The sequence below is a fragment of the Bombus huntii genome, chromosome 11 (genome assembly GCF_024542735.1).
Source record: "Bombus huntii isolate Logan2020A chromosome 11, iyBomHunt1.1, whole genome shotgun sequence".
Classification (NCBI taxonomy): domain Eukaryota; kingdom Metazoa; phylum Arthropoda; class Insecta; order Hymenoptera; family Apidae; genus Bombus; species Bombus huntii.
Genome location: NC_066248.1, coordinates 7,841,345 through 7,852,934, shown reverse-complemented (window position 1 = coordinate 7,852,934; position 11,590 = coordinate 7,841,345). Strand labels below are relative to the sequence as shown.

General features: G+C 37.0%; 1 protein-coding gene across 3 annotated transcripts in view; it reads right to left on the bottom strand.

Annotated features, from left to right (window-relative positions):
- Window positions 1-241: 241 nt before the first annotated feature.
- LOC126871355 (acetylcholine receptor subunit alpha-like) overlaps window positions 242-11,590 on the bottom strand; it is a 102,343-nt gene continuing 90,994 nt past the window's right edge. For 2 of the 3 annotated variants that reach the window (XM_050630063.1, XM_050630062.1), the window contains 7 exons: window positions 9,598-9,713; window positions 9,138-9,306; window positions 5,784-5,920; window positions 5,331-5,489; window positions 4,111-4,293; window positions 3,642-3,855; window positions 242-3,284 (listed from right to left, as the gene is read on the bottom strand). In XM_050630063.1, coding sequence (XP_050486020.1) covers window positions 3,087-3,284; window positions 3,642-3,855; window positions 4,111-4,293; window positions 5,331-5,489; window positions 5,784-5,920; window positions 9,138-9,306; window positions 9,598-9,713 — 1,176 coding nt within the window. In that variant the 3' untranslated portion in view covers window positions 242-3,086. The remainder of the gene's footprint in view (window positions 3,285-3,641; window positions 3,856-4,110; window positions 4,294-5,330; window positions 5,490-5,783; window positions 5,921-9,137; window positions 9,307-9,597; window positions 9,714-11,590) is intronic. The other variant, XM_050630064.1, reaches the window with a different exon arrangement.

Below are 11,590 nucleotides of genomic sequence, written 5' to 3'. Positions count from 1 at the left end.
AACACTTCTCTCCCTGAATGCGTTGTGAGTCCGAGTGTTGAATATAAGGCCATTTCATGTGAATGACGACCGTTAAAAGTTCAACACACCATTTATAAAATCTTTTCCTTTATGGGAACAACATCTTCAATTTCGTGAATGAAGACAAACTGTCTGCTTAATTTACGTAGGTTTTATAATCGAGCTTATAGACACACTCACAAAATATCTTGCCATATTACTTTTATCGTGTGTGGTAATGGTTATTTATAATATTTATATATTTATATATATATATATATATCGTTAAATTGTTTTGTAACTTACGTTGAGTAACTATCACTGCGCTTACTTCCTCATAATAATGTATAATCAATTTTTCTTCTTTTTTTTCTACTTTTTGTTTTTTTTGTTTCATTAATACTCTTCACACATTCACGCGGATGACTCACGCTTTCTCTCTCTCTCTCTCTCTCTCTCTCTCTCTCTCCCTTTCTCTCTATCACACTCTCTCTCAAACGATAAACAATTAAAATAAAAAAATATTAAGAAACACAGGGTCCACATGTAAAATCCATATCTATATGATGACCGGGCCAACCACAAGCTAATTTTTGTTTCTTTCGTTCTCTCGAAATTTTTTTCCTAATTTTATCGTTTCCAAAAGAAACTCCCGTGTATTACAAACGATAATAATAATAAAATTCGCTAGGAGAATTTGTATCGTCGAGTAATTCTCATTAATTAGTTTTTTCGGAGTAGTGCATACAAAATTGTCAAAATGTTCTTCTTTGTCGGTGTGTTTGTTGACTACTGGTGGCAGGCATTTATGGTTCGTCATGATACACATTACGAGCCGAGGTTTTTCAAAGTAGTAGGACTGGTTGGAAAGTCTACGATCAGCGGCCAAAAAGAGTCTCGTCGAAAGGATTTTTAAGCAGCGGATCGTTGCTTCGTTTTTTTTTTTAAGACGTAAAATCCTGGCTATTCATATATACTTAACTAGTAATTTTACCAATTGCTCGGCTCTACTTATTTTCATTTTTTTTATTATTTTTTTCGTTTCGTTTATTTTTCGCATCTGTATTAAGAGGAAACAACAGTGAACCGGAAACACGCGACTGTTGTCCATCAAAAGTAAGTCGTTAATTTTCGTAGCTTAGGAAGACAGTAAATTATTCTGAACGCGATTGCAATAATAAACAGTTGCAATTGTTTTCATATTACTTCGTTTTTTTCGTGCGTTTCATCTTATTTTCTTGCCTTTTCATGTACGTGATGTTAATATGTCTAATAAATTTTTCACGGTTCGTCGGTGATACTGGAACGAACGTAATTACGAAAGTGTATCTTATTACGAACATATTACGTATTATGAGCAATAAAAGTTGAGTCGGTGAAACTTTCTTAGGCCTAACGCTTCTTCTTCTTCTCTTACGTCAATTTGCTTGTCGTACGTGGATCCAGATTTTTAGAATTTGCAGCTTCACAACTAGAAAGACACGCGACTTTGTTCTCTATTCTTTTCTTTTCTTTTTATTCTGTGAAATATGGCCCCATTGTTACAGGCTCAATGTAAACTTCGGAAACTGTTTAATATCTTCTTCCTTTCATTCTTTTCCTTTTTTCCTGAGTCTGCAACAGGCTTTGTCAAATCCCATGCCATCTACATCAATTATTGTGATCCTTTTTCCATTACTTTAACAATTGCTTTGGTACGTCGTTGATCGTTCTCCGTTTTAAAACTCGTTTCGATTCGAAACTATGTTGTGTCTAAAATATTACACTTCGGTCCCACATTTTTTCTTCGCTATGTGTAACGAGACACGAGAACACTTTAATGCGATTCAATGGCAAAATTGCGTTCTTTGAGGCGTTCTTCAAGGGTGACGGAACATCAGTGATTCCTTAAACACTTAAATAACAAATTAATATTTATATTGTATGTTTAACTTTTTTTTATGACTATTGTTCACGATCGTTCTTAGAAATGACCTCGAATGTAATTCGTTTGTTAATTTTATACCGTTAAAGAATCACAATTGTACTGTGAATGCAACTGGCATAAACTCGAACTCTTCTTAGGTCTCTCCACATTAATTCTACGTTGTGTACATGTATCAACAACCTGATTTCCCTACATGTCTTTCGTTCGTTTGTAATATTAACAATAAAACCACGAGTCAAAAATCATTTGCCTTCAACGTTCATGCAAAAACATATTTCTTGTCCTTCGCAAGTATTTTAATCTTTTACACGAGAACTGAATAAACATAATATTATCATTTAGAAATATGACTTTCAACGATGCAATCAAGGTCAAGAAATATGTTCAATTACATTTATTTCATTTCCATTTTATCTAATTGTCGTCCATTTTCGTTAGTGTTATTCCTACGTTCTGATCGCTGATGTGCGTATGATTTGAGAATCCTCGCCTTGAGCAGGGGAATAGCAGTTAATTGGCCATTAGTCGTATAATTCGCGTGAAAAAACGAAGACTCCCTTTCTCTCATCGAGGCTTCAGTCTTTCAGTCGTTTACACCAGGGACGAGAAACCTCTGTTTTTTCAATCGTGTTCGCAAATGTATCGGAATCTCTTAAATTCGAATAAAATCAATGAATACTTGGATACATTTACCAATGTCTATTCAAACGTATATTTATCGTTCTCGTATTACAAACCAATAAATCTGTAAATGAATAGTTTCAAATGAAAAATTGCAAACGCTTGCGACAATTAAAGAACTTACGCCGATGATATAATTAATCCAGAATTCAAGCGATAGAAGTGGAAGTATTATAATGATAGGACTATATAGAAATATTTGAACGATACCAACCCCTTCGGATCTAGCAAAATGGCGGCCGAAGGTTATCAATGTTGATTAACGCTAACAGACTTTCCGTACAACCTATATGTACCATCGAAATGATTGACAGCACGTGGGTATTCTTTGCAAAAGAGTCCCTGGTCAACGTGAACGCATTTTCATAATTTGTTCTTACGTTGTTGCGTAATACATTGTATATGTATGTACGTGTGTAACGCATGTGTATGCGAGCATGCGTCGTACGTGAAAGTAACGAAATTGAACAATTGTCTCTCAGAGGCTTGTGGTGATGTGTGGCTTGGCAGTGGTGGAAGCGATCTCGGACAGTCGCACGTCAATGGGGATGCGATCGTCATAGAGCGTTGGTGCCTGCAGGATGATACCTGCCGTGCCGACGACTACGGCTAGTGTAAAAATCCACAGGAATAACCTGTCAAGCACCATCGCGACGTATTTCCAATCTTCTTTGACCTAAACAATTAACAATGATTAAATCGACTAGATAACTAATCGCATGGTAGTAGATTATTTATTTCAGCTTTTGACGAGGAATGAACTAGGTTTTTACAACTATGTAATTACATAATTTAGTGAATTACGTAGATACCCAAGATATTCGCAAAAAGCTCTAATTGAAAATTTAATGAAATTTTATTCAGGAAAAATACTCATAACGTTGACCTTGACAATATATTTCAGGTTCATCGAAATCAGTGAGGTGTTTCCTATTCTGCATAATTATTATAATTTATTTTAAACATTCTATCGTTTATTTTATTCTCATCGTCTATTTTGTTATTATAAAGCGGGAAGTAAATGTTTGCATACTCTGGTAGAGTCCTCTTCTCTTTTCGTATGGTCAGCAATGAAACGAATGCCTTCAATAGCCTTATATAGTTCTGGGCAGTGATGCCAATGATGAAGAGTGTTACAGAGAGCGTCCACGCTCTCCTCGGTCGGCAGTTGCGGTGGAGGAGCAGCCGTGGTTGCTGGTGAACCGTGAATGCGACACGCACTTCCTAAATTCACAGCTTCCAATTCCCTAATAATTACATATTTATTTTTTTTTTTTTTAGAATAAACAAATGTCACAATCTCCTTATTTATTTTATTTAAAACAAAGTTTTAAGAAATATCCCTTATTATTCTTGTTACTTATAAAAGTATGACTGTCTTTCTTGCAAAATTAACAATAATTTTTAAAGAGGAGAAGATAAAATCATGTAATAAAATGTCACTTCCATGAGCCATTTTAAATATACATTTGAAGCATTTGCTAATAATGAACTTTACATACCGAGGGTGTAATTCGTCCCGCGAATCGAGACTCGGGAACAAAACGGAGGACTCAACCAGCTCCGAGGCCGAAGTCTCTACGAAGAGAGATGGGTCTCGTAATTCGAGACCATTGCACGTTCTGACCATCACGCGTTGGCCGTGATGGGCACCCATGGTACGTTTGTCTATCTGGTACTGCGGCCTGTTAAAAAATATAATCACTATCAACGAGAGCACAAACGATATTAAATAAGATATTTGAATATCTTAATCTTTATATATCTTAATCTAATATAATCTTTATATTAATTTCTAATTTTTTTACATCAATAAGATCAACAAGCAGTCACCATAAAAATGTTAAAAACTAATTGTAATGAATTGCATACATATTTCTGGTGTCTGAATATATTTACACTTTAGTAATGTCGACAAGCTTTTCTTTCTGAAATCTCTTTATACTCTCTAACAATAGACATTAATTTTATAAGCTCGTGGAACTACGCTCTATACTATTACAATTACTGGAATGGTATTTCGTTTGTACAGGCGATATGATTATCGTAAGGCGATGGTGTCAAGCATGTCGGTGGGCGTAGTGACGATTTATTATAATCGATGTGTAATCAATTATTGGAAACATTACGTTGCAAGTAGTGTGTAGAAGATTCCAACAAGGTGCTACACGACGTGTAGTGCTGAATTGTGCATAACGTTGTATGGAACTGTCGAGCTACCGTGTTAGCATTTACAGTGACTAATGTGCAGGATTCCAGATCGTTTGAACGAGATAAATGGATCTGCGAATTTTCAGTCCCTGCCCTTATGCAAATTTCTTCATCTTCTTAACAACTAGGATCTCGGCTTTCAAGTTTCCATATAATATTCTCGATATATCAACAAATCTCCAACAAAGATCCAATATCTTTCATTTCTTTAAATTTTTTCCTCTTTCTTCGTATATTTTACAAACGAATTTCGATACTTTACTATGTTTGTTTGCATCTCGGCCGAAACTACAGATACAAATGTAAATGCAAATTCAATTCCAGTTTGGTGGACAGAGGAAGAGACAGAAAAAGAGAAGGGAGAGAAGTAGAGAGAGAATGGTGGATTGTGCTAATGGTTGTAGACACGACGTGGCGCTAACGTCACGTGCGAGGCCACTAATGAACGTTCTAATGCTGCTTGGCATAGGCCCAACGGCTGGTCCAAATGCTCGGTAAAATCATATCTTGCCTGGAATCGTAATCGGATCTCTTCGAAGACGTATTATACCTGCGCATCACCAGTAGTCTTGGCAGAACATGGATAAAAACACGACGGACCCATGGTGCCATCACGTGCGTCTGTGGCGACCGGAAGTGAACATTAAGGACTACCACGGTTACGCATATACTGAAAATAGACGTTATATTAAATTATACTGTCACATATAATTTACTTATTATAAAAACTTACAACTCAAATTAAAATCGAACTTAGAGAGTCAAACCGTAATTTAGAAATTTTACCATAGAATCATTAACTCGAACAGAATTAATCATACGTTACTAATACTCAAGGTCAAACGAAGATTCCAATCCTCCGCTATACAACAGTTTATTTGTATAATAAATTAGTTATAATGCTTTAGTATGAATTTCGTAAGAAGCAGGTTTTAGAAATTTAAATATTTGTCGATCGTTATACCTGAAGGTGTCTAGGATCATGGTGAAGAGGACGAATTTACCGAGAAGCGGTACCACGAGCGACGTGGGCGGGATAATTTCGGCCAGCAGGAGGAAGAACACAGTCAGCGACAGTAAAATCGAAATTGATAGGCTGACCTGCAATTAAACGATCAATCGTGTCAGTTACATCGCAACGATACTTTTTCTCATTTTTTTTTTTTTTTTCGGAAAGAAACGGTACCTATCAAGAAACAAAAAGGTAAACGAAAAGAGAGAAAGATACAGCAGGAATACAGAAGGAGAAGTGGAAACAATCGAAGAGAAAGTTCTGATACGATTCAGAATGTAGAGGGCACGCTCGAGCAAAGTGACTCCGCTACAAAGAGACAAAGAGGTAGCCCTCGAGGTTAAGTGTGAAGAACAAAACGTTCCTTTCATTCGTTCATGACACAGTATTGTATTTCGAAACGTGCTAAGGTCGTGTCATTACTTGTGATACTAATTACATAGCGATTAGAAAGAAAACGAACTCGACGAAGAAGAAGCTCGTGTCCATTGAAAAAATGTCCTTTTCTAATAGAAAATCGACGCCGCCTTAAATTACTTTCTTTCAAATATCATTCCACGAATTTGCTGAACCCCCAAGGCGGATTTCTTTTCAAAGTAAACCCGAACTTCTCAAACAGAAAACGGTGTAGAACTGTATACAGTCGCCCACGGGGATCACGCGAAGATAAATATGACTCGGATATTTCGCGATAGATTGGTGTAGGTTTCAAATCAGTAGGCAAACCAGAAACGAAGAACAAAGCCCGATTCGAGAGAGCATTGTTTCACCGGGCTGGCAGCATTCGCCTAAAGTAGCTAGTAGATTTGCAGTTCAAGCCGAATTCATGCTCTTCGTCGCGATTGTCCTTTTCAAACGGGATTCACCGCGAGACTTTTGTGTTTGAAAGTTGTTTCGAGTCGATCATACGCGATATCAAGAAGAATACTTCTGAAGAAGGATGAATTGTTATGGAAAAAGAAATTGCTTTAAGCATAGTAGTACTGGGCGATTGAAAGTATAATAAGTTACAGAATGGTCGCGGATTTGGAGAAGCGGTCTTATATTCGTTTCTATTAAATGTTCTTTAACGCATTGAATGCCGCATGGGTCATCAGTGGCGCACGTTGGACTTTCCATTTAGTGCATTGTAGTTATTCCATGTGAGACAAATCTTGATAATGATTCGAAATATAATCATAGGCGATGCATAATTATCACGTATAATACGATTATAGTACCGTGGCCATCGATGGCCCATGTGGTTTGAACGAAAAGTCACGTGAAAATGATTCGACATTCATACTTATTGCTAGTACTGCGCGTTATTTGAACTCGAATCGAGGAAATCTGTCATGAAATTGGAAGCATCTGTTTTATCCATTTTATCGTATTTTTTTTTAAATATCAGGAGACGTGGCCAGTCATGACTCGTAGAAGACTGAATACTCGAGCGTTGTGAAGATCTGACGAAGAAAACGAGTAAGAGGAAATTCGTCCCCGTATCATTTTGTTTAGAAATAAAAGAAAAGTTCTATCGCGAAAACCGTGGAATAGACGCAAGAAGGAAGAGATCTTGGGACGGTGTCTTTTTCGCAACGAATCGAAGTGTCGGTAAGCGGCTGCGGATGGCACGCTGACATCTGACCTTCTCTCCTTTTTTTTCACCACCCCCGCCGTCCTCGACGTTTCCTCCTTTACCCTTTCGCCGGCTGTTTCAAGCCAGAACAATACGACTGAATTATAGAGGCGCACACGGCGTCAAGTGGGTATCGGCTCGAGGTCAAGAGTCTACGAGGAATGGAGGCCGAACGGCATTTAGAGGTTTGCATTCCGAAGATGGATTTTGATATTTGACCCTCTCCACCCGGAATTCTGATCGAACGAGTCGACTTCACCCACGAAATCACCCTCTGCGCGACACACTGCGAATATTTTCAACTTCCTTTTGCTGGACATGTTCATACACCGAAGCGCTTAAAAAATTAAACGGTTCATAGTGTTTACTTTTCTTAAAGGTTCTCTCCAATTCACATTTGCTTCTAAAGAATCCAATCTTTTTCTGTTAGTCAAAGACTTTCCGTTTCAGAAGAATATCATAATATTATAAAATATAATTTGAAAGTGCTTTCCACGTTTTCAAATCTAATTTTGTTAATACCTCGACCACTGCGGCGGTTATTGGGGCTCTGCGATACCACGGTTAATTAAAATATTCAAATTAAACGAACAGTCATAATTGTACAATAACTGGTATTTTTAATATTATCATAGTAGCATAAAGTATGTACCAAATGCTTCACAAGTCGCTTAATTTTAGTTTTAGTAAAATTTAAGATTTCAACACGCACATTATATTGTACAACACGTGAAATAAACTACGATAAAGACATACAATTTGATGAGCAATCGTGTTAAAACGTTCCATTTAACGGGCCTTTGTACACCAAAATTCGTACCCTCGTTATTTACCAACGAAAGCCTAGGAAATGCACAATAAAGTTATAAAGCGTTAATATACCTTTCAAGAAGCAAAGGATTTAAACAATTCGAAGGAAGCCTTTTCATCTAGAAATGAGAAGAATAGAGGGGCTTCTTGTTTCACCTCGTCACGTGGAACGGAATACGGCGACGAATTTAATATCCTTTATTGGCTTTACTTTTCTCTCGAATCGTCCGCGCACCGACGAAATTTATCGATACACTTTCACGAGACCCTCAGTTCGTGTTTCTTATATTAAACTCGCGGAAACTCGGACGAACTTTTCCCGCTAGTAAATCGCGGCGAACGATGGATCATGCACCACTGTGAAATTTAAGATCAACGTTCCTCCATCAATTCGTTTTGCGTTCAGATTGCACATTCTGATGAACTTGTATCTACGATTTACAATTACTGTAAACTTCGGGCTCGTAAATAAATGTTTTTAAAATAAATTTTTGTACTAACTCTGTGTAACTGATGTACGACTGTGGCATTTTATACAAATTCTATTATGAGATATTATGTTTGAGAATATAATTAAAAACCTGGAATCTCGGTGGAAAATTGTTTTTCCCATCAAAGTGTTACAGAAAGCACTTTGGACATTCTATATATTTCTTTATATCTCCAGCGTATTCTGCGCAATTTTACTTTCAGATTCTACTATAAATGCATAAAAATCCGCAGTCTAATCATCGCTTCTTCGTACTCCCACCTTCCTCTCTACGATTAAACCAGCGAGTGGAACACGTGAAAATAATTAAATACCTTGAACAACCAGGAGAGAAAACAGGGAAACAGGGAATAAAAGAATGTGTATAGTTTTAATAAACACTGCTCACCTTCTCGCCACTGTCGCTTGGCAGATAGAAGACCAACACCGTGAGAAACGAGATGCCCATACACGGTATTATAAGGTTGACAGTGTAAAACAGAGTCTTCCGTCTCATGGTGATGTTGAACGTGATGTCGAGGTAGGGCTCGTCGCAGCACGTGTAAAATTTTTCATTTCTGCAAATGAAACACTGGATGTGACCGTGTTTCTAAAGATATCTCGGGTTACCTCGCGGCGAATTGTTATCTTGAAATTGTTCTCTCAACATATACGCCATTTTGTTCTGCTACGAACGGCTGGATACGTCCGTAGAAATTTTCTCAGCCTGATTATACTTTCGTTTCGATTGGTGTTTCGTCAGAGGATTGCCAGTTTCTCGAGAATTGGCTCGAATTGGAGGAGTACTTGGAAAAGAGGTCTTGGGGACTTAGGGGAGCGTTTAGGACGATTCCTAGGGGATGTCTTACCTCACGGCTGGGACTTCGAGGATATCCCACTCGACGGAAGTGTAAAACTCCGACAGATCGACGCCGATATTTACGATGTTGCTGCCACGGATCTCGTCGATGTGCCGTAGATCGACCTGCAAAAGTTTCGATAAAACGTGTGTACTTGGAGGAAATTATTTATTGATGTTAGAGAGCGATAAAGTGCTAGAAAAGGAGCTATTGTATTTGACTATTGTACTATTGTAAACTTCATTAAGGAATCAACATCGCATTTTTAAAGCAATATTTCATTTTTGAAATTCTGATTTTTTTTTTAGTTAAGCGATAACTTGTTTACACGCACTTTATCGAATAATTCACACGAATGATACATTTTAATTAATAATTTTATTGAATAACTTTGCCGATTATTTTACTGTTTGGTCCTTAATGATTAATTAATTGTTGATTAATTCCTTTTGTAAGTACAAGAAATTAGATAAAGTAATATTTATCGGTAATCGAAGTAAGTTATAGAAGAACTTTGATACAAAATCTTGAGTTTTATTGAATATTCGACGAATGTGGAACGAGGTATTTATACAATTTCCTATTAATTCTATTTAAAATATATTCTTCCGTCTTTTAATCCGATCGTTGCTTCATAGAAGATTTATCAGTAAAACGATATAATTCCGTGAAAACAGAACGTATCAGTCAGGTTAATAGAGGAAACGCGAGGCATTACGGTAGATAGGTTTGATCCACTTGAGGGATGGAATGCCATTCGATGTTCCTGATATTTACGTCCATTTCTGCCCGTTAAGTTGGAGTTAACGAGATTCCCCGGCGCAACCGCGCCGGAATTCTCGATTATTACTTCGAGACAACGATTCGAGGTGAAACATTGGGACACTGCACGATATGATGCTTTAAAATCGCCACTCGACACAGAAACTTCAGCCAAAGTGTCCTTGTGTGTGTGTGTCCTTTAAAAGAATATACAATACCAATCTCTCTTAAAGAAATTAGCAAACCTTTTAAAAAAGGGTCACGCGAAATATTAGTCAAAAATTCCTTTCGATCTGTTTAGCGATCGTCGACCGTCCTCAACGCTTTTTAAAGCGATTCTTCTAAAAAAAATAATTTCTACTTTTTTCATATCTTTTATAATCATCCTAACAATAGTAGGATATTATAAATTGTATTTTGTTAACAATTCTTTCATCTAATTTTTCAACATGCACTGCTTTTCAATACTAATCGTTAGAAAATCCCTAATTGGATACGGCGAAAATTTTCAAGTTCTTTTCCCTAAAAAATTACGTTCTGTCCATCTCAGATTCCTTAGGATCTTCGTCATGATAGTAGAAACGTTGACATATCTGTTTTATAATTGTTATCGTAATATTGCTTGACAGGTTTCCGAATATTAATTACTGGAAAATCTCCTATTGAATCGAATGAAAATAGCGACCAGCTATAAACGCTAATAGAAGGAAACATCTTGTTCGTCGACAGAAATTGACGATCCCAGAATTCACATACGATGCGGCGGATCGTTAAAAGCATCTCACGTAATCACCCCTTACGGAATGTCCATTTCGTATACCGTATATAAAGCTGATCGATCGGGGTATGTGTTTCTTATTAAATGAACTTGATGGATATCCCGTCGTCGCGTCTGATGACGCATGGACAACGTATCACACACATATGTATATGTATACACGATATGCATTATTCATCGACCGGTATAGATACTTTACGCGATACTACTCGTGCTGCATGCACGACAATCGTCTGGGAATAATGACGCGAAACGATCTCGTCCTGCCCACTTGTAGCTTCGTTATATGTAAATTCTTCTTTCGTTCGACGATCCTGTAATTCTTTATAACGTCGTGAATATCGGTCAAAATTTTTCCTTCTTCTTTCGTTTTTTTTTTTTTTTTGTTGATATGGAAGGAAAATTTTGCAGGATAATGAAGGTCTATCAATACTAAAATTATCAGAACGATCAAATGGACGT